Source organism: Penicillium cinerascens, assembly GCF_028974065.1.
Source record: "Penicillium cinerascens strain IBT 15544 chromosome Unknown contig_9_segment0_segment0, whole genome shotgun sequence".
Taxonomy (NCBI): domain Eukaryota; kingdom Fungi; phylum Ascomycota; class Eurotiomycetes; order Eurotiales; family Aspergillaceae; genus Penicillium; species Penicillium cinerascens.
In genome coordinates this window covers 1720492-1742787 of record NW_026695296.1, presented here as the reverse complement: position 1 = coordinate 1742787, position 22296 = coordinate 1720492, and the positions used below count along the sequence as shown (strand labels likewise).

The window sequence follows — 22296 nt, the reverse complement described above, 5'->3', positions numbered from 1 at the left end:
CCCCTGAAGGAATCTAAGGTTGATTTGATGATTGAATCATATCCTGTACCATCACCACGAATAACCCCCTTCCCCTTTTCCTAGGACTTGACCGCCCGCTTCTTGGCTAGCTTGGCGGGGCCTGCTCCGGTCGGAGAGATTTTGATGGGTCGCAACTCCACCGCTGTTGTGAACTAAGTCAACCTCAAACGCTCCTTTATATCAACAGTCGCGTGGACGCCACCTGTTCCTCTCAATTCACTCCGTTCTTCTCACGAGATTGATTCTAGGATGACAGCGAGAAGAGCCGACCATATATGACAGGATCTCGATCCATCCTGCATGTATGCACCCCAGAATCTGCTAGCACTTGCCCCAAGCTGCAACTGACGATCCCCTCGCCGTAACAGCATGACCGACACTCTAATACCCTCCTCTCCTCAGATGGAGGCTGAGCGCAACTTCGAGAGAGAGAAATCGAAGAAGCCTGATCCCATCACGGTCTCGAGTGGCTCCAAACTGGCCTCGCCGTTCCCGTCCCCTACCGAAGCCAAACGACCCGCTTCACTCAAGCAGCCCCAACCTGCCGAAGCTAGCGAAGAGAATAAGGCCCCGGAATACCTTCAGCTGTCTAAAGAGACGGAGGGCTCTTTCGGGAGCAAGGATAAAATATCCCCTACGCAGCATGGCTCGCCGAGAGAGAGGCCACCCGTAAACACGCGGCCACCGAACAGGTCCACCGACGAGAGGCCGCAATCAGCAAGCCAGCAAAGGCAACAGGCATCCGCTCCTGGGTTGTCTCCTCCGTCCGGCCCTCCCAGCGTCCAATTTCGCGACCACGATAATGAGGCCGTCGAGGTGCCCTCGTCACACCCGCAGTCTCGACCCTCCTCTTTATATGGTGATGATGGGGACCAATCTAAAGGGAAACAATCTATCCTCCATCGGTTAAAGTCCCTGGCCGTTTCTCCCTCGTTTGCCTCGCACGCGCGATCCCCTAGCGGAGCCACGATCGGAGACTTCCGGCCAGGCCCAAATGATGTGGCCACCCCGGGCTCTGAACGAAGCGAATTTCTCTTCCCCGTCGCTGAGCCTCTGGCTGAAGAGGGAAGTGACATCGACGCCGATGCCGAGGAGAGCGGCGGGGAGCAACGTGATCGCCCCAAAAAGAAGAAACCCCTACGGCGGCGACAGCAACAAGAAGACGAGGCTGGGGCTCGTACTGCCCCTACGACGCCAAAAACCACACGCAGACCCTCCTTCCACTTTTCATCCTCGTTTGCTCCCTTCGAGAACTATCGCAACAACATATTCCCCCGAAGAGCTAGCACCACTGAGTTCACGCCTCAAAATCGGGAGGGCGTATCCGAGGACGAGGGTCGCGACAGGCTCAACCGGCGAAGGCGATCTGCCTGGGGCGGAACCCGTGGCTTGTCGTATGTAAGACGGCAGGAGGACAGAACCCAGGAGGAACAACCACGGCCGAGTAATTTGAGGAGACTCACTGCCCTTGCTGGCCCATCTGAAAATGCCGAAAGTCTTGCAGCTACCTGGAGACGGCATCGGAACGAGCGTGGCACCAGTGCCAGTGGCCAGCGGTGGAGACAGATCAAAGCTGGCTTCAAGCTCATGGGTCAGCGTCGCAAGGGCGACAATGCAGTGGATACTAAGAAATCTGCGGAATTGCTTGCCGAGCTGTCCTCGGCTGTCCCAGCTGCCCTGATTCTGGCCAGTTTCTTCCAACGAGACGAACACGGAAGCAAACGTATACCGATCCTCTTAGAGCAACTGAAGGTCCGTGTTACGGACAGCCGCATCGACTCGCATTCAGGCGATCGCCATCTAGTGTTTCGGATCGAGCTGGAGTATGGAAGTGGCATGACTCGAATGAAGTGGATCATCTACAGGACTCTGAGAGATTTTGCCAACCTGCACTTGAAGTACAAGCTTCATCTCGGAACCCAGAAATACATTCAGCTGCGGGCAACTGAGAACAGCCCCAGCCTTCCTCGTTTCCCGAGAAGCGCTTTCCCTTACATGCGAGGTGTGCGAGGGCTAGAAAGCGAGTTTGAGGACGAGGAAGATGATGGTGGATATGAGACTGGCCCTGAGGCCGTGAGTGGCAATGAACGATCCGGAAAAAAGAAGGCCAAGAACCAACAACACCAGCGCCGACCTTCTGGGGTTGGTCCTCTGGCTCGCAGGAAGTCCAGTATCACTAACCAGGAGGGTGAATCTGCCGCGGGACCTTCATCTGTTCATGATGGAGTGGGTGGCAAAAGGGAAACTTATCCAGAGAGGCAACGGAAGAAGCTGGAGATGTACTTGCAAAAGATGATCCGCTTCCTGATATTCCGGGCTGACAGCAACCGGTTGTGCAAGTTCCTTGAGTTATCTGCCCTCGGAGTTCGTCTCGCTGCGGAAGCAAGTTATCACGGCAAGGAGGGATTTCTGATCATTCAGTCGTCGAAGGGTCTTGACTTCCGAAGGGCCCTGACACCGTCTCTGATCAAGAAGCGACATTGGCCCAAGTGGTTCCTTGTTCGGCACAGCTACGTGGTCTGTGTTGATTCACCAGAAGAGATGAACATCTACGATGTCTTTTTGGTGGACTCTCACTTCAAGATCCAGACACAAAAGATCAGCATTCGTAATCAAAAGGCGAAAGACCTAGCCAAGTCGGCGAAGCAGTCTGCAAGACACCCCCAGCACCACACTCTGCGGCTTGAAAATTCCGAACGCAAGCTGAAGTTGCTGGCCCGGAATGAACGCCAACTACAACAGTTTGAGGATTCAATTCGCTTCATGGCTGCAAATACGCCGTGGATGCGGCCAAACCGGTTTGACAGTTTTGCCCCCGTCCGGCAGAAATGTTTCGCTCAGTGGCTAGTCGATGCACGAGATCATATGTGGGTGGTCTCGAGAGCTATCAACCAGGCTAAGGACGTCATCTACATCCATGATTGGTGGTTGAGTCCAGAACTGTATATGCGACGACCTGCGGCCATCAGCCAAAAATGGCGCTTGGACCGTCTGCTTCAGAGAAAGGCTCGTGAAGGTGTGAAGATCTTTATCATCATGTACCGAAACATCAACTCTGCGATCCCTATCGACTCGGAGTACTCCAAGTTTTCGCTCCTTGAGCTCCACCCCAACGTCTTTGTCCAGAGGTCTCCGAACCAGTTCCGTCAGAACACCTTCTTCTGGGCACATCACGAGAAACTCTGCCTCATCGATCATACCCTCGCTTTTGTGGGAGGCATTGACCTGTGCTTTGGGCGTTGGGATACGCCTCAGCATCACCTCACTGACGACAAGCCCACTGGTTTTGAAACGTCTGACACGGTCAAAAATGCAGACAACTGTCAGCTCTGGCCGGGCAAAGACTACTCCAATCCACGTATTCAGGACTTTTATGACTTGGATAAGCCATACGAGGAAATGTACGATCGCAATGTTGTGCCGCGTATGCCCTGGCACGATATTTCGATGCACGTGGTGGGCCAACCTGCCCGAGATCTCACTCGGCATTTCGTTCAGCGCTGGAACTACATCCTGCGTCAACGCAAGCCAACGCGACCAACGCCCTTCTTGCTACCTCCTCCAGATTTCAACCCTGCTGATTTGGAAGCTTTGGGTCTTGATGGAACCTGTGAAGTTCAGATACTACGCTCTAGCAGTATGTGGTCGACTGGGACGCCCGACGTCACGGAGCATAGCATCATGAATGCCTATGTCAAGTTGATTGAAGAGTCTGAGCGATTTGTCTACATTGAGAACCAATTCTTCATCAGCACCTGTGAAATCGAGGGCAAGAAGATTGAAAACTTGATTGGAGACGCGTTGGTGGAACGTATTGTACGAGCAGCCAAGAATGAAGAAGCGTGGCGCGCCGTTATCGTCATCCCTCTCATGCCAGGCTTTCAGAACACCGTTGATAGCGAAGGTGGAACCAGTGTGCGCCTTATTATGCAGTGTCAGTACCGCAGCATCTGTCGCGGCGAAACATCGATCTTTGGTCGTCTTCGTGCACTGGGTATTGAGCCGGAGGACTACATTCAGTTCTTCAGTCTACGTGCCTGGGGAAAGATTGGGCCGACGAAGCAGCTGGTGACGGAGCAACTCTACATTCACGCAAAATGCATGGTCGTTGATGATCGTGCTGCCATTATTGGGTCTGCAAACATCAACGAACGATCAATGCTGGGATCGCGCGATTCCGAGGTTGCAGCCGTGGTACGGGACACGGACATGATTCAATCCATCATGAATGGCAAACCTTACCTCGTCGGGAGGTTCCCCCACACTCTTCGTATGCGCCTCATGCGGGAACATCTTGGAATTGACGTCGATGAGCTTCTGGAGCATGATTTCGCCACGGAAGAAGAGCTGCGTAAAATTCAGGTTGTTGAAGAGGACGCTCGACCAGCCGGTGATCGCGAAAGACGGGGCTCTGAATCGTCGATGATTGAGCGCCAAGACGAACGAGAGATGATTGACCGTCGGCATCGTGTCCAGGATGAATTCCTGTCCCGCTCAGAAGACCTGCACAGCTTCAATCATGATGTTGACTGGGAGCAAGGCAACAATCCCAACCTCAAGAGCAATCGGAGACTCACCTCCGATCCACGAGTTACAGACAATCCCGATCACAGGAAGGACGTGGATGGCGACGGCTTTGATAATCTGAAAGCTGCTGAGCAAGCTGGTCTGGCAGTTGCCCGCGACTCGCAGATGACCCCGGATGGTAGAGAGTCCCTGGTCTCGCCTATCTCTTCCGAAGGCAAGGGTACTGTCGATCAACCGAAGCAATCGCCTCAGCGCAAGCCCGCTCGGCCATCATCGACCCCCAAGAATGGACAAGGGCCTTCGGGTGAACCCCCCGGGACTCCGAGACCAATACCGGCTCTGATACTCCTCCGCACCCACATGGTGTCTCCGGATCATCTAGCCGTGAATCAGAGGTTGACAGCGTGGGTCTGATGGTGTCCAAGGAACACCACGACACCTCTAGACATGGACATCTATTCACGCCAGATTTGAAGCGTATCTTTGTCGACAAGGATTGTATGAAGGATCCTTTGAACGACGCATTCTACCTGGACACCTGGCTAGCACTTGCTGAAAAGAACACGAAAATCTATCGTTCTGTCTTCCGGTGCATGCCCGACAGCGAGGTCAAGAATTGGAAGGAATACAAGGAGTATGCTGCATATGGAGAACGTTTCTCCGAGATGCAGAGCCAGCAGAGCAGCAAGCCATCCGACCCGCCTAATCAGAAACAAACCGGCCCTCCTGCAGCTGCCTCTTCTACAACTGGAGCTTCGCTTGCCTCTCCCGTATCCCTCGTTTCCCCAAAGACCGAGGGACTAGTGGCCGAGCAGAGAACTCCTCAAACAATTGACGAGAAGGCCGAGCTTGTGACGCATGATACCAAGGGGAATGAGTCCGATCGACCGCAGTCCGAGCTCATCCAACACGAGACCTTGTCACCTCTTGATGAAAAGTCTGCCTTGAAGGCGGCATCTGACCCACACCTGTTGAGCACAGCGCAGAACGGCAGCGACGACAGTGTCGCTGGCGGCGAGGACGCACAAAAGCCTCGCTCGAACTCTGCACATGTCGATTATTCCGAGGCAGTGAATCTGAATGCATCTCAATCTCGGAGACGCAGACGCAGAGCAACCACAATTGGCTCCAAGCGCGATCTTCATGGCCATGACGATGTGATGGATAAGGAGCGCGCGGAGGATCTTCTGAACAAGGTCCAGGGTCATCTTATTCTCTGGCCATACGACTGGTAAGTACCGATGTCTCTACGATCCAATGTCTCTCGTATTAACTGTACTACTTTAGGCTTGAGAAGGAGGAGCAAGGTGGAAACTGGCTCTACGCTTTGGACCAGATTTCGCCTTTGGAGATCTAGTAAGTTCAACCCCCTGTATTACATTGCAGATTGGAATTTAGCTGACATGGTCATAGCAACTGATTCGTTTTTTTAATTCACTTTGTACTGGATGACGTGTTTGCGTTTCCTCATTTCCAAATCCCAAGCACTTGCATGCACTTGCTTAGCATTGTTTGACTGTTGGAGGCATTTCTGTGCATTGTCATGCATTATTGAGCGCCACTGTTGCAATTGGAGCGTCGCCTTTTCGTTGGAACTCTTTCTCGCCCCATGTAGGGCTTCGTTGGAATATCCTCTGCTTTCGACTAGTGACGGGCGTTTGGATGGCTTCGTACGTGGAAAGTGAGCGCTAGACAAAATAATTTAATGTTTTCCGAAGCTAGAGAAGAGACATGTATATATACAGGGTATCTGTCAAAACAATTTACACGTGGTTGACCGGCCTCCGCTGTCGAAAAGTGATCTGCCGTCGTCGTTCCTCGAAGCCATCAAAACTCGCTCGCAGAGCCGCCGCCAGGATAGAGCCGTCTTGACCCGGACCATCCCACTTTTTACATGCTTCAGACAGCTGCTCATAGGCAGTTTTAAAAACACTCTGCAGTTCTGTCGTGCGTATACACGTGTGCCCCAGATTATTCATGAAGTGAGTTGGATCCTGGATGCACAGCCTTTGAGCAGCTGATAGGTTCCCTTGCTTAAGGGCAGTGCGCTTAGTTTTCATGAGAGACCGTTGACCACGTCGCCATGCGGGCTCGTGATCCTTAGCATCAGTTGCACGAAGTGCCTCATTATCAAAGAAGCCCGGAGGATCTACTGCAACTCCGACCGAGCGAAGGTCAACCTCAATCCCATAGAGCTTCAGGAAATCCATCAACTGGTATCCGAGGGTATGGGGGCCGGTGAAACGTCCATAGTTCATCTTGAGAAAAGCAACGAGCAGCATGAGCAACGCATTGTTCTCAATGACAAGCCCATATAAACCGCGCGCCTCTAATAAAGTTCGGGTTCCTAGAAAGAGAGGTCGAAGAGCAGGAAATTCGACCATGTAATCCTGCAAGTATTTGGTGATTGCTGGAACGCCTTCACCACAATAAAACCGCAGTTTTAAACCCGTGGGCCGATGACAGACCTTTAGAGAAATATTATTTCCCACAAGCCCATACCCATAGAAGGCCCCGCTGCTCTTTAGGGCAGCCTCGACTCGAAGAAGCAGTTCCGTGTGAGCCGCTCGAATCTCGGGCCGGGTAGCACTTGGCCTTCGAGTCCGGCCTAGGGACCGCGGGAGGTCAGTGAATGGTAGGATAAATTCGATGCTCGCATGTGCCAATGCCAGACCCGTTGGACGAAGCCCGATGAGCTTCGGGGGATATGGAACTGCTTCTTCCAGTAGTGAGGCAACCTCCGTACTTATCCGAGTGACTTGGTTTTGCTCCTCAGGGCTTGGGGCCAGGTAACAGCCTAAGGCCTGGATCTCCGCATCCAAGAACGCAAAGGCATCGCCGGTGGCCTGGGACTGCGGCATGTATCTCAGCCACGGCCGCTGTCCGAGTCGTTCATATATTGATGGGTCCGCGGTGCATATTATTTGACGGGGGGCATTATCCTTCGATCGGAGCTTTTTTCTTCTCGATCGTCCTTCGACTGAAGATTGCTTTTTCGATCATCCTTCGAATGGAGCTTTCGGGTGCGGTTGCGTCGGTGTTCTTTGCTTATAACCTTCTTGGTCTCGGGAGTTTGGAGTACTGGTGCCGGCGGCTGGTAGCCCGCACGGTTTTCAGGCGGAATATAAGGTCGAAATAGCCCAGGTGAAGGAGCATCGGGGTACACCTTGCGGATGAGACTAGCCCGGTTCGTCGACCGATGCGCCTCTAGTGTTTTGCGGAGGCTGTTGGCGAAGACGTCGGGGTCTTTGGTGGACGGGACAGACGAGGAGATTCGTCGAACCGGTAGAGGGAGGCGCGGCATAGCGCATTGAAGATGACATGGGAGGAATGAGATCTCCGTGGTGGGAACCGCGATAAACGTCGTAGCCTGAGGCAGCGAGTGTTGGGCGCGTTGGGGCGCATGGAGTGCATTGAGCGCAGAATGCCGGACTCGAGGTTTCCAACTGTACTGGAGATCGCATCAATCCAAATGTCACGACGCTACACTGACACGAGCCGAGTCCAAGTGACCATGACGTAGCGTTGAAGGCATGGAAGGGAAACCCCACCGATTGTCCTGAAGCGTCCGGGTTCCTGTTTCGGACGGTGGTTTCAATCTCACCGCTTGCCCCTCCGTCTTCTACTTCTTTCTATTTCTATTTCTATCTCTACTCGCCTGCGCCATACTTGATTCCCCGTCTGTTCTATCCATGGCTGTCGAGTGCCCTTAGTTCACCCCTAGTCGATCTGCTCATCGACTCCATCCCGCTCCGAGGTACGTTCTTCCTTGTTATCCCCCCAGTCCGACGTCAGGATTACTCCCGAAGTTCCTGCATGTGACAATTGCAGATGTTCTGACAACCGGCGCAGCTGATTTGTGTCGCTCGTCCTGAATCACCAACCCCACGTCATGTCTGATACAGAGAAAGAGAGCCCCGCGCGCGTGCCCGAGGGGCAGCCAGATCCGGTGCTCGTTGGCCCGGGCTTAAGGGCCTTGAAGACGGAGGCTTACCAGGATGCCACAAATGCGACACCGAGCTTGGATACCGATAAGAAAAGCCAGATGGATAGCGATGCACCCTCATATTTTGCCAACATCCCGGGAATCCGGACCGAGCCATTCGACCCATCGAACTTGGCCTCGGCACCGCACAAGTCCGGAAGGAAAACATCTTCGGGACAGGAACTGCTACGCCGTTTGAGTCTGGCAGGGGATGCTTCCCCGATGTCTCCTGAGGTCGATCCGCGTGCACAGCATCCAGGACTCAACTTGAGCGGGCGTTTGATAAGTGCCGCCTTTTGTATTCCGTACAAGCTCTACTTCCAATCAGGTTCCGACTGGGTATGTGTTGCAATTATTCCATCTATGTGAATCCTGAATGGCCAGCTAACTATTGTCCGAGAGAACAGACGCTCAAGCCGCGCTCCGGCACTTCAGCATTGTTCGATTCATTTGCCCACCTGGCTTCTGACGAGACCCAGTGGTCACACACCTTGGTGGGTTGGACAGGAGAGGTTCAGCCCATTATAGACACGAAGGTTCCTTTGCAGCCGATCCCCGTCAATGCGGCGGGAAAATTATCTCCTGGTACCAACAACCCCACCCCGCCTACTCTCAATAAGGCTGCGGCGCCAGTTCCTGTGGATGCAACCCAGCAGCCACCATCTCATCCACTGGTAGAAGGACTCAGCGTCGGGAAAGAAGATCGAGAGCGGCTTGATCGCCAAATGGCTTCGGGACGCTATGGCCGGATCTTACCGGTTTGGTTGTCGGATGCTTCGGAAGAACCAGAGGACGCAGTTCTACTCAAAGACCAGGGCCGGTGGCGGCGGTATGCGGAGAGAGAACTGTACCCTCTTTTGCACTACAAGCAGCACGGCCCGACCGACGGCCGCTCCGAGCGGCGGTGGTGGTCGGATTACGTCCGGCTAAACCAGCTGTTTGCGGACCGCATTGTAGCGGACTATCGGGAAGGTGATGTTGTGTGGGTTCACGACTACCACCTGTTTCTTCTTCCCAGCCTCCTGCGACAGCGCATTCCCAACATCTATGTTGGCTTCTTCCTCCACGCACCCTTCCCTAGCAGCGAGTTTGTCCGGTGTCTTGCAAAGCGCAAGGAGGTATTGACGGGGGTTCTCGGTGCCAACATGCTTGGATTTCAGACCTTCTCTTACTCACGGCACTTTTCTTCTTGCTGCACACGTGTTTTGGGATTCGACTCCAACTCGGCCGGAGTGGATGCGTACGGCGCCCACGTCGCGGTGGATGTTTTCCCCATTGGAATTGATGCTCGGTCTATTCAGAAGGCTGCCTTCGGCGCCTCGGATATCGAGAAGACCGTCGCTGGTATCCGCAAACTCTACGCTGGGCGGAAAATCATTGTCGGTCGTGACCGGCTGGACAGTGTTCGAGGTGTGTCGCAGAAGCTGCAGGCGTTTGAGATCTTCCTGGAGCGATACCCTGAATGGCGCGACAAGGTTGTTCTCATCCAGGTGACAAGCCCGACCAGTGTGGAGGAAGAGAAGGAAGACCCAAACAACAAGATCGCCGGCCAGATCTCCAATTTGGTCTCCACAATCAACGGCCGTTTCGGATCTCTGAGCTTCTCTCCCGTCCAGTATTATCCACAGTACCTGTCACAGCGCGAGTACTTTGCTCTTCTGCGTGTGGCCGACGTCGGACTGATCACCACCGTGCGAGACGGCATGAACACCACGAGTTTGGAGTATATTGTCTGTCAACAGACAAATCATAGCCCGCTCATTCTCTCGGAATTCTCCGGCACTGCGGGCACATTACCCAGCGCCATCCATATTAACCCTTGGGACCTGGTCGGTGTCGCTGGCGCCATCGACCAGGCTCTCAAGATGCCTGCCGAGCAGCGAAAGGAGCAACACCTGAAGTTGTACAAGCACGTCATTACCAACACGGTGGCGACGTGGTCGAGACTGTTCCTCCATCGTCTGCTGACCAACCTCTCATCCTTTGATCAGTCCATCGCCACTCCCGCCTTGGATCGCGCGAAAGTCATCAGGCAGTATCGCAAGGCTCGGCGACGCTTGTTCATGTTCGACTACGATGGCACGCTGACGCCGATTGTCAAAGACCCACAGGCGGCCATTCCGTCCGATCGGGTTCTCCGCACGCTCAAGAGCCTCGCAGCAGACCCGCGGAACGCTGTCTGGATTATCAGCGGACGTGATCAAGCTTTCCTGGACGAGTGGATGGGCCATATCCCCGAACTGGGGCTCAGTGCGGAGCACGGGTGCTTCATCCGTCAACCCCGCTCAGACGACTGGGAGAATCTAGCAGAGAGCACCAACATGGGCTGGCAGAAGGAAGTGATAGATGTCTTCCAACACTACACGGAACGAACTCAGGGTTCCTTTATTGAGAGAAAGCGAGTGGCATTGACGTGGCATTATCGCCGCGCAGACCCTGAGTATGGGGCATTCCAAGCTCGCGAGTGCCGAAAGGCTCTTGAAGACACTGTTGCAAAGCGATGGGATGTGGAGGTAATGGCTGGTAAAGCCAACTTGGAGGTGCGCCCAACGTTTGTCAACAAGGGCTTCATAGCCACGCGGTTGGTAAATGAATACGGCACAGAGCCCGGCAAGGCGCCCGAATTCGTCCTCTGCTTAGGGGATGACTTCACGGACGAAGGTGAGAATTGAAGCTCATTGATTTTCAAACAAACGTACTAATGATGGATCTTGCAGATATGTTCCGTGCACTCCGAAAGTCCAACCTGCCGCAGGACCATGTGTACTCGGTAACGGTGGGTGCCAGTTCGAAGCAAACGGACGCCAGTTGGCACTTGCTCGAGCCTGCCGATGTCATCAGCACCGTGCAGATGCTCTACAGTAACTCGAACCAGGACTTCTGAGCTCTTTCCTCTGTGCTCGGCCCGACTTGACGCCGGGATGCCGGGGCACTGCAACGCCGGAGCTCGGCTGATGCCTTTTAGCTTCTCACCTTGTTTTATGCTTATACTCGTATGGAGACCTGACCTCATTGGTAAACGGGGGTATTCCAGTTCCCCGTTTGCCCCTCGCTGTCTCATGCTTTCTTGCTTTTTTCTAGCTTGCCATGAAAGGGTGGCATTGGCGCTTCTGAGCGATGTCCTTTGGTCCTAAAGGCTTACTCTATTATAATCTTGTTTATAGACGCATGAGCCTTGCACACTTGATTAGAATTGATTGATCGGGAATTTCCTGAAAGTCCGAGTTGATAATGATATCATGCCGACTTAGCCGAGCACGCCTTTTGGCGGGGAAATGTCTCCGGGCAGATTCCCCGCGGAGGATATAGATGAATTCAGGGCTCGTAACGATGGCAGCTGATCAAGCGCATACCACGCTATAAAAACTCTTTATCCAGGGTGGAGTACGCTCGGAAATGTCATCGGAAAGGCGTGTAGGATTCGGCGATCGGTGCGAATGGCCGTGATCGGCGCGAAGCCCGTTTTGCTCCAACGCGGAGCCTTCTTCTTTCTCTGGGTCCCCGGCGCTCTGAGTCAGGTCAATCACCGGCCTTCTTGATCTTGACCGATCATCCTCTGACCGCACTTTGCATATCTCTTGGTGTTTCTTGTTTAAAGAGTGGTGGTTGCGCGAAGACATGACAGACCGTGCGGAGAATTTCTAATTTACATCCGGTTTCTTTCCAATGACCGAATCAACACATGCTGCCGTCGAGAAAGTCCCGAGTATGATTGAGGAGAAGGACTTCCATAATGAGGACTATTCCGGTTCTCTCGAAGCAAATTGTCCTCCGCGGAGCCCAGTATCCGACGAAGAGTCCACTATCGGCGAGCCTCACCATGACCTCTCTCAGGTCCCCACACATACCAGCGCCGTAGCACGTACGCTCTCTATCGTGCGTACGCGTGGGTCTGGAAAGGATATCGGCCCGCCGCCGGACGGGGGCTTCCAGGCCTGGCTCCAGGTTGCTTTGGGACATATGATCATATTCAATACGTGGGGCTACATCAACAGCTTCGGCGTCTTCCAAACATACTACACCTCGAAGTTGAACCGACCTCCCTCGGATATCTCCTGGGTGGGGAGCATCCAGATCTTCTTGCTCTTCTTCATCGGGACCTTTTCCGGCCGCGCAACCGATGCAGGCTATTTCCGAGTCACCCTGATAGTCGGCGCCACGCTTGAGGTTTTCAGTATCTTCATGACCTCGCTATGCACTGAATACTGGCAACTGTTCCTAGCACAGGGTCTGGGGCAGGGCATTGGATGTGGCCTGATGTTCTGCCCGACGCTGGCGTTGATTTCAACGTACTTCGTCAAGCGTCGCGGCATTGCTCTTGGTCTTGTTGCCTCGGGTTCGGCCACCGGTGGTCTAGTCTTTCCAGCGGTCGTCATGCGCATGCTGCCAGAGGTCGGATATGGCTGGACAATGCGAACACTGGGCTTCATCACGATGGCCACATTGATTCCCTGCTTGCTATTCTTTAAGCAGCGACTGCCACCTCGCACCGCCGGGCCGCTCGTCGAGTGGGCTGCTTTCAAGGAGATGTCGTACCTACTCTTCGCGGTGGGCATGTTTCTCAACTTCTGGGGCCTGTACGTCGCCTTCTTCTACATCGGCAGCTTCAGTCGTAACATCATCGGGGTTTCGGAGACAACCTCCATCCACCTGCTCATGGTCATGAACGGAGTCGGTATAGCAGGCCGGCTGGTGCCCAATCTGATGGCCGATCAGTTCACGGGCCCGCTCAATCTTCTGATCCCCTTCAGCTGTGCAACAGCGATCGTGTCCTATTGCTGGTCAGCCGTCCACGACATGTCCAGCCTGTGGACATTTGCGGTGTTCTATGGTCTTTTCGCCGCTGGCATCCAGTCGCTGTTCCCCGCCACGCTAAGCACGCTCACCACGGACTTGAAAAAGATCGGCGTGCGGATGGGCATGGTGCTCAGTATCGTGGCAGTCGCGGCTCTCATCGGTTCGCCCATCGCAGGTGCCCTGATATCGACCGACGGTGGCGATTACCTCTATGCGCAGATGTTCATGGGTAGCGCCATCATCGCGGGCAGCGTCGTTCTGATCGGAGCGCGAGTGACCAAGGTGGGCATGGGCCTCGCACGCGTGTAAAACAAAAACGTCCCTTGCATATAGATTGTAAATAGCGCTATCGGGCATCGCATTGGTCGATATGATATAATGTTAATGGGAAAGCCGTATAAATACCAAGTGGCGCCCTAAATGACCAAAATTACCCACATTTCGACTCGACTGATTAATGCGAGCGCGGTGACTCGTCCTCGCTTCCACGGTATTTTCTCGATTTCGTTCTTGAGATTATTCCAAGATCTCTGCTTCTGCCATTCGCGTCATCTCGTTAATTTCTGCGAATCTCGGCGTTTATCGTCTATCGCAAGCGCCCAAGAGGGTCCCCCACTTTGCCCCTCTATTTCTGATTCGACCTGCAGGGTCGGTGTATGCCTCACCCGCCTTCTGTGACTCAATCTGGATAATTGATCTCGACTCGATACGCAGACGTCTTTGATTTAGCGAAACCCGTCCGGTCTTCCCTCAATTCACCTACACACCTTCATCATGGCGCCCCGCGGTCGTGGAGGAAAGTTCTCCAAGCCCTCACGAGGAGGTATGGTCTCATGCAGAAATCCCAGCGCACAATACCGGAGATTCGAAAGCTGATTCATTTTCGTATGACAGGAGGAAAGAAATTCAGTCGCGATCTCCAGCCCATCGACAAGGACGGCAACCCAGTCGGTCTCTGGCGCGTACGTTGAACGATACACCGGAGTGATTTCACTCGACTCTCTTCAGTCTTCCCCAGCTCACACATCTGTTTCCCACAGGACCCCGAAGATGAGATCAAATCATCCAGCGAGGAGGATTCATCGGAAGAGGATTCCTCTGAAGAGGAGAGCTCAGACGACGGCGTCGCCGCCGCAGGATCCGGCGTCCAGGCCGCAGCCACCTCAGAGGCGACCCGCGAAGCCCGTAAAGCCGCTGCCAAAGCCAAGAAGCTAGCGGCGATCGCCCGACGAAAGAAACAAGCCGCCCAGCCCGGTGACCTGCCGCCCTCGGACTTTGAAGAATCCGAGGTGGACGAGGTGCTGCCCGCGAACCCCAACCACACAGCCAAGTCCCGCTCTCAGCTGACGAAGATCGAGGACGAGGACGAGGAGCCCAAGAAGGAGAAGAAGGACCTGTCGCAGCTCTCGCGGCGAGAGCGGGAGGCCCTCGAGGCACAGCAGGCACGCGAGCGGTACATGAAGCTGCACGCGGAGGGCAAGACCGACGAAGCACGGGCTGATCTCGCGCGGTTGGCGATTATCCGTGAGCAGCGCGAGGCGGAGCGAGCTCGCAAGCAGGCTGAAAAGGAGGAGAAGGAGGAGCAGGCCAGGGAGCGAGCTGCGGCTTCGAAGGAGCGCGAAGACAGGATGCGGGCTGCTGCCATGGGTAAGCCGAAGAAGGGAAGCAAGAAGAAATAAATTGCTTTACATATGTAGAAGATCTGAAATACAATCCTATATATGCATCATCCTATTATGTGCTACGCATTTGGGCGTGGCTCGACCCTAGAAATATATCCGACCTTGGACCTAGGCAAGAGGGAATCAATTTTGAGATTTGGTATTTGGATCTATGAAGACACGCAGAGAAATGGAAGATGTCTGATCCTATAGAGGAAATATCATGTACACCGACGCCCTCCCAAACGCAGCAAAGACATGGGAATTACTCTTCAATGCATAGCCAAGAGAGAAACAAGGAGAAAGGAAATGAGTTTCGTACACGGGGTTCAAAATCTGGATCCCCCAAAGGGGTGTGAGTGATGGAACTGACCGCAGCCAGGGAAGTTTTTAAAATTGGGTTGCGGTATTTCACACGCCCCAGAACAGGCCTTCGACGCTTCGGCCTTGCATGACAACACCCCAACCAGCGATCAGACTAATCAGCCAGAGGACAGCAAAGATCAAGATGGGGACGAGCAGTAGTTCGGTGTTGTGCAGGAAGGGCAGAGCGTTGTATCCCAGGAAGGTGATGTAGGTGTAGTAGATCAGGGCGGAAAGGTAGAGCGTGTTGCCGAGGAACGTCGCCAGGAAATTGCTCGGGCTTCGGGTCAGAAGAGGGAGGAGGAGGAATTGCACCACATAGAGATGGAGGTAGAGAGGGAAGAAGGCGCGGTTGGAAACCTGTAGAGCACGGGGTTAGAGAACGAGTTCGTCGAGACCGATAGAGGGCAAATCCTACATCAAAACAGTATCCAAACTCCAGCTGGTCCTTCTCGCCCGACTGTACAAACAAGCCCTGTGCGGCCCCGCGTCGGCGGCCCCGGGAACCGCGCAGACCGGCCAGAGACGCGGCGGCGCCGTTGGGACCGAAGAGTCGGCCTATAACGAAATAGCCAATGGCTGAGATAAACAGGGACGAGCCGATAAAATGGACGAAGATGAACAGCAGGGAAAGGCGCACAATGGCCCCGAAGGAGGGGGTGTAGGCCAGACCCCAGGCGAGGGCTGTGAGGAGCAGGAAAAACGAGAGGAGGTATGTGAAAGACGGATCGGGGCGATGCCATGTGTTTTTGGTTTCTGGGAACAGGTCAATACAATCGTCCGATCAACGGTCGAGATTCTCGATGTATTCGGTCGAGCGCAACGCGACTCACGTTTCTATATCAAAAGACCCGACGCGGTTAGCAATGGCACCAACAAGACAGGCCCGGTGCAACTTACATGGTAGTATATGGACTTGAAGACCTTTTTGGGGGCGATCAACAGGGATGTCATTTCCCAGATGGCCATCTCAAAGTCCATCTGGGGAAACTTGAAGAGCCTGTGGATCTGGTCAGCCAACGCTCTCGCCGGGGAACGGGGAAGACCGACCTCTTGAAGAAGCGCGGCATGCGGACGCTGGACCCGCGACTGGGGGTAGAACCGAAATTGGCCGGACCGGCATGTTGGCGAGGGACGGAGATGTGCGGGTTCATGGTCGAGGCCCTGGTCTGGTCAAGAGCCGGGGATCATTGAGGGAGAGACTCGTTGCTCCTACTTCGTGGCCAGTCCGGGGTTATGTCATCGCTCACGTGAATGGGGTTTATGTTGGGTCCAAAAGCCATGATCACTGTGAATACTCTCATACTCTGGAGTTTTTTCCGTCCTACAGTCCAGCATGTTCAACACTGGGACGAGCGGGACATGTTCAATTGTCTTTAATCAGGTGTTCGGCGTCGTCATTCCCTGACAGATTTGCTTCGAACCGAGAGTCTCTTTTGGATCGTTCGATCTCTCGATCGGTCACATCATGGGCCTTCTGCAAGGGGCATGGGGTATAGTGCTTGACAATGGCACGCTTTGTAGGCCACGCAGTTCAGCTTATCAGATACATGGTACATGCCTGCAATGGTTACTGGTGGTGGTATATCTATCTATTCCCGATCAAAATTGAGTTCCAGCCAACAGTGCTGATCGTATTTGCCTCCGAACTGGCGATACATCACATCGTTGCCCACAGATAAACCTGATTTGTGTGGCAACCAAGTGGCCACCATTGCATGAAGTGCATGAAGCCGCGAGAAACTCCCGGCGTTAGCTCCGTCTCATGAGAAAGCCGTTCCTCCTCCCCACCTGCGATGGGTCCACTGGAACTTTCGTAAGGATCGACCTGTCCCCAAGGCCGCCCGGCGAGGGATCGGAGGGGGAATATGAATGGCTGAATAGAATGGAGAAATAGAGCAGAGCGATCCTTCACCGTCAATTGGGGGAAACGGGGACGTCGTAGTCGGGGTACACCCCCTGAGCGATGCAGCATATAAAAGCTACGGCGATCAGGGATTCTCCGATTCCCTGCAGTCGATAGAATTTCCCCTGTTTCGAGTCACGTTTCATCCTTGACACTTTGTTACTCCCATCTCCCATCTCTCAATCTCAACTTGAATTATAAACCCTTGGTTCTTTGCCACTCGATCAATTAGAATTCCACGGTTCCCGCGAAGTTTGGTACCTGACTTCCGCTCCACTTGGAGCCAAACCCGCCCACCGTTCAGGAGTTCGTCCCGCCCCCGGAATCTCGTCCTCGCACTTTCTTGACTCGGGCCACTTGCCAATCGCTCGGGTTTTCATTCTGCAAGCAGCCGCTGCCTCACCCCTTACTTTCTCGGACATGCGATGACTGCCTGAAACTCCCCCGTGCCTCGAATCACCCGGGCCTTCCGACCTTGTATCTGGGGCAAATCCGGCCCATCCCACTTGACGGGTCGCTTTTGGGCAACGGCAGCTGTACACGAGCCTTGGGCATTGTCGGTGCGTAATTCATGCTCTCTACCCAACCGAACACTCTACGACCGCCTCCGCGCTTCATTCTGCTTCTCCCTGAGTATTAATGACCGAAGACGAAACTCGAACTAACTCGGTCCGCCAGCGCGACGATGTCTTCACAGCGCGAAGTATATACCTCTCCTCCTCGGACACCTCCCTCTCAGACATCGACCGCGAAATATCGACCCAAACGGGGGCATGCCCGACCTTCCATTCGCGAAGCTTTCCCGGACGCGGCCGTTGATGCGCCGCGAGCCAGCGAGTCCGGAGACGATCGAGATCCCCACGACCTGTCTCTATCTCCCAACCATGCCGTTCGCACGTCAATCGTGGACAATATGCTTCTCTCCCTCGACCAGTTTGGCGCCCCCGATTCTATGTTAGACGACTATCGTCTCTTCAACTCGGCCTTTGAGAATGAAATGAACGGCCGGTATCGCGGTCATACCTTTTCTTCGTCTCCGGTGTCCTCAGAAGCGGACTATGGATTTGAGGATGGCAGTGGTCGCTATGCAACAATTACGGCCACCAAGGGCCGTCGAAGCAACAGCAGCTCTAATTACCAAACAGGCACCCTGCAGAGGAGAGTCAGCAGTGCCCGCAGTCGGGACGCCGTGGGCTCTCGGAGTGGAATGGTGCCAAGGCCCGGCGACGCTCGGAAAGGCAGTAAAGGCAGTTCGTCTGATTATACCTACACGGTGCCTAGGGGGCGAGCAGACTCGGGGGGCGTGAGTCGGCGCTCGGAAAGTTTTGACTGCGGCCCTAAGAAGTACAACATTTGGGCTGAGCCCAATATAGCGCAGGATTCGCTACTATACGATGACGAGGCGGCACCAACCCCCAGCGTGCCAGCGGGACCGCGCAAAATCCATGACTATGGCCGAACTCCTACAGCTGCTGCATCGAAGACCCCCGTGGCATCGCGGCGAAACAGCATGAAATTGAATCACGCTCCTCCCCCTCAGGTCCGAAAGGCTCGCCCAGACAACATTGGCACTGGAGCTCTCAAGATGGGAGATGGTGACCATCATCTACACCGTGACACAGATCTCGATCCTCCTCCAGCCATCCCGGCATCATTGGATCCGCCTGCTCCGAGTCCGACTATCTCCTATAACAAGCCGGCATTTCCTCACCCGGAACCGACAGCTACGGTTACAACTACCACAATCAGCGCGAACCCCAACACAATTTCAAACGCGAACACCAAAGAGCGCCCGGGATTTTTCCGTCGTGTTTTTGGCTCAGGCAAGGCTGCCTCGCCGAGCCCAGGAGAATCCAGCTCGAATGTGAACGATCTATCTTATCTGCAAGATAACGAAATCAAGGATTCTTCGGGTGCGACTGCCAACTTGAAGCTGCGAAAGGAGCAGCCTCCCAAGAGCTCAGCTGGCACACCTACCAAACGCGATGGGCCTCCTCAGGTAGTGCGGCAAAAGTCATCGTTCTTCCGCCGGCGTAAGAAGTCCGTGACTGACAGCAACGTTCCTCTGCCGATTGTTCTACCGCAGGAGCTTGCGTCCCACATGATGGATTCCATGAAACCAGAGCCGAGTCCGGTGAGCAGTCTGCGGCAGGTCATGAATCCGTACCTTGATAGTGTTCCTGGGAACCGAGAAGCTAGGGAAACCCGCGACGGACAGGCACAGGTCCGCGAATCTGTTTCTCTGCAGGCCCAAAGGCCAAGAGAAAGTGTCTCGGCTCCAGGAGGAAACCCAAAGGCTAAGCAGCAAAATCTGCAGCCTCCCAGCTCTGTTCGTTCGCCACCGATCGATGGCCGTGGCCCTAATGATCACACCCTGGGAGCGGGAGAGGTGGAGCCTACCGCATCCACCGATTCCCCCTTGCAGGTGAAGAGCTCGAATGCTGCCCCCGCCGCTCTGTCACCTGTCGTTGAGGGTTTCTCTCGCAATCTGAAAGTATCGACCAAGGTAACGTCCGCGGATGCCTCTCGCGATAGCTTGACAGAAACCAGCAAGTTGGCAATTCCATCCGATAGCAACGTTCTTGAATCCCCTGCCGCCTCGGAGACCTCTCACTATCAAACTGCGTTCAACACTCCAGTGATTGAAACAGAGGAGCCGGAAGCAATTGACGACCCCGAAGATAAGATGGACGGACCGGGCGAAGCTATCGAGGATGGAGCTACCCCGACTGACCGAGAGCAAGCCCAAAAGCTTTTTGATAATCAAGACCAGGTGGGGGGCAATGAGCCGGCAGCTGCTTGGCTTGGTGATCCTGATCGGGCTACGATCCGGGAAGCTTACATGCGACTGTTCAACTGGTCAAATCTCAATATCTTGGCCGCTCTGCGTAGCCTTTGTGAACGTTTAGTTCTGAAGGGAGAAACACAGCAAGTGGACCGAGTTTTGGATGCTTTCTCAAGCCGATGGTGCGATTGCAACCCGAGTCACGGGTTCAAAGCTACTGGTAAGTTAGACCTTTCGGTATCTTTGACTTGAATATTGCTCTAACAGCGCACTAGATGTTGTTCACACCATCTGTTACTCCATACTCCTGTTGAATACCGACCTGCATCTGGCCGACATCGACCAGAAGATGACCAAGTCGCAATTTGTTCGAAACACGATGCCTACAATTCATCGCGTAGCAATGGACGCCGCCCCGGAGGGATTCGAAACATTGCGACCCACCAACCGATCCAAGACTGCGACTACTGGTTCGGATTCGACACCTTCAGCACCCAGCTCTGCTCGTTCGCCAACGTTCCCCGGGGATGTCAGCCGTAGCTCATTGGATAATGCGGCTGAGGGCGATGCCGGTCCGTTGGTCAACAACCCCTTTATTGGCACTGTCAGAGCTTGGGAACAACAGGTAGAAGCTGTCCTAAAGGATTTCTATACCTCCATTCAAAAGGAGAGGCTTCCTCTTCATGGCGCACAGCCAGAGAAAGAGGTTTCTCGTATGGCTTCTAGCAACTTCCTGGGGCCTTCCACAAGTACCCTTCGCAGGAGTCCCAGCACCATCAGCAAGAGCGGATCGGACATCTTCCCCCGTGGTCGGTCATCTGATTCTCGTCACGGAGCTGCAAGATGGTCATCCAAGCCACGTTCTCGCGGGGCGAGGCTCTATCCCTCATCCATTATGGGCTCCAGCCGAACTAGTCTGGATGACCAGTCTTCTGTCTGGAGTCCCACCGCGTCGAGCACATGGAGTAAGTACTCGTTGAGTAAATTCACATCCGCCTCTGTGGACTCCTTCGGGTCCGATTTCCCTCGGGGGGATTACCAGCAGTCTATTGGTTTTGCCAATGCGCTGAGCCAGGCAATCATCCGTGAAGATTCTGCGACCTCGATCTACAGCTATGATGAACCGGAGCGGACAACACCCCTTCTCGAGGATGAGACCCTGGCTCTGGCCGGTGCCCCTTGGGCCAAGGAAGGAAGCGTCAAGCACAAGCATCACCTGGATGCAGTGGACAAGCGTGCTAGGGATCGCAATTGGAACGAATGTTTCGCTGTCATCCAGCAAGGTTGGATGCGGCTGTTCTCGTTCTCGAACGCATCCAAGTCCATGCGCCAGAAAGCGAAGCAGCGCGGAGGGGTTGTGGTTGGCGGCGGCAACTGGACGGAGAATGCCGAGGAGATCTGGAAATTCATGCTTCGCCAGACAATTGCCAGCGCTCTTCCACCTCCTGGATATTCCAAATCTCGCCCTCATGTTTGGGCCTTGAGTTTGCCCACTGGCGCAGTCCATCTCTTCCAAGCTGGCACGCCTGAAATTGTGCGTGAATTCGTCTCCACGGCAAACTACTGGAGCGCACGACTCTCCAAGGAGCCTCTTGTTGGAGGTATTAGCAACATTGAATATGGCTGGAGCGATTCAGTCATCAACAGCGCCCTGGTGGGTGGTGAAAACCGATCCCCGCCGCCTTCTTCGGGGGCACACCGACCCAGCATCCAGAGCTCGATCCGAAGCTCTATCGATCAGCAGAGCGTGCGACCGAAGCTCCCCGCGGACCGGGTCAACATCAGTGACTGGAGTCCTCCGCAGCAGAGCATGGTGGCCTCCAACCTGACCGAAGAGGACCAGCTGAAGAAGCTGCAGGCGTACGTCAAGAACGTCGAAGATGATCTCCAGAGACACAATGAGCTGCGTTCTGCAATGACACTGGCCTTTTCGCCACGCCACCCCAACTCTGCGAAGGCAATGGCCAACTGGGAGCGGAAATCGTCGTACCTGTTGCGCGAGATCGTTAAGTTCCGCACCTACATCGACTCCCTCCGTAACGCAATCAACCAGAAGGACAAGATTCATGCTTCGCCCAACAACTACTTCAAACCTCCTGCCGACGACGCCACGAAACCCGAGCAGGCTACTACCACTGCTTAATATGCACCGTATATTCTCTTTCCCTCCTCTTTCTCTTCTTTTTTTTTTTGCAGGCCGTTGTATATACCCTCCAGGCTGTGGGAGCCTGGCATACATACTTTCAAAAGC

The 22296-nt window shown here is 54.3% G+C and overlaps 7 protein-coding genes across 7 annotated transcripts; 5 read left to right on the top strand and 2 right to left on the bottom strand.

Moving 5' to 3' along the window:
* Positions 1-390: 390 nt before the first annotated feature.
* Positions 391-5968, top strand: pld3 (phospholipase D; the record flags this gene model as incomplete). The annotated part of the gene is made up of 4 exons (XM_058454562.1): positions 391-4852; positions 4942-5779; positions 5836-5904; positions 5962-5968. The coding sequence occupies 4 exons, from the start codon at positions 391-393 to the stop codon at positions 5966-5968; spliced, it is 5376 nt and encodes a 1791-aa protein (XP_058306811.1).
* A 343-nt stretch (positions 5969-6311) lies between these two features.
* N7498_007499 (uncharacterized protein) lies at positions 6312-7852 on the bottom strand (the record flags this gene model as incomplete). Its single annotated transcript, XM_058454561.1, has 2 exons — positions 6312-7400; positions 7604-7852. 2 exons carry the CDS (start codon positions 7850-7852, stop codon positions 6312-6314), a joined length of 1338 nt encoding a protein of 445 aa, XP_058306810.1.
* A 588-nt stretch (positions 7853-8440) lies between these two features.
* On the top strand, positions 8441-11417 carry orlA (putative alpha,alpha-trehalose-phosphate synthase subunit Tps2; the record flags this gene model as incomplete). The annotated part of the gene is made up of 3 exons (XM_058454560.1): positions 8441-8872; positions 8941-11194; positions 11251-11417. 3 exons carry the CDS (start codon positions 8441-8443, stop codon positions 11415-11417), a joined length of 2853 nt encoding a protein of 950 aa, XP_058306809.1.
* Positions 11418-12199: 782 nt separating this feature from the next.
* On the top strand, positions 12200-13639 carry N7498_007497 (putative MFS monocarboxylate transporter; the record flags this gene model as incomplete). The annotated part of the gene is made up of 1 exon (XM_058454559.1): positions 12200-13639. The coding sequence occupies one exon, from the start codon at positions 12200-12202 to the stop codon at positions 13637-13639; it is 1440 nt and encodes a 479-aa protein (XP_058306808.1).
* Positions 13640-14104: 465 nt separating this feature from the next.
* Positions 14105-15009, top strand: N7498_007496 (PDGFA associated 1 family protein; the record flags this gene model as incomplete). Its single annotated transcript, XM_058454558.1, has 3 exons — positions 14105-14153; positions 14225-14292; positions 14371-15009. The coding sequence occupies 3 exons, from the start codon at positions 14105-14107 to the stop codon at positions 15007-15009; spliced, it is 756 nt and encodes a 251-aa protein (XP_058306807.1).
* A 393-nt stretch (positions 15010-15402) lies between these two features.
* On the bottom strand, positions 15403-16508 carry N7498_007495 (unc-50 family protein; the record flags this gene model as incomplete). Its single annotated transcript, XM_058454557.1, has 5 exons — positions 15403-15714; positions 15773-16110; positions 16188-16191; positions 16255-16354; positions 16405-16508. The coding sequence occupies 5 exons, from the start codon at positions 16506-16508 to the stop codon at positions 15403-15405; spliced, it is 858 nt and encodes a 285-aa protein (XP_058306806.1).
* A 1437-nt stretch (positions 16509-17945) lies between these two features.
* N7498_007494 (Sec7 domain protein) lies at positions 17946-22188 on the top strand (the record flags this gene model as incomplete). Its single annotated transcript, XM_058454556.1, has 2 exons — positions 17946-20265; positions 20321-22188. 2 exons carry the CDS (start codon positions 17946-17948, stop codon positions 22186-22188), a joined length of 4188 nt encoding a protein of 1395 aa, XP_058306805.1.
* Between the last annotated feature and the right edge of the window lie 108 nt (positions 22189-22296).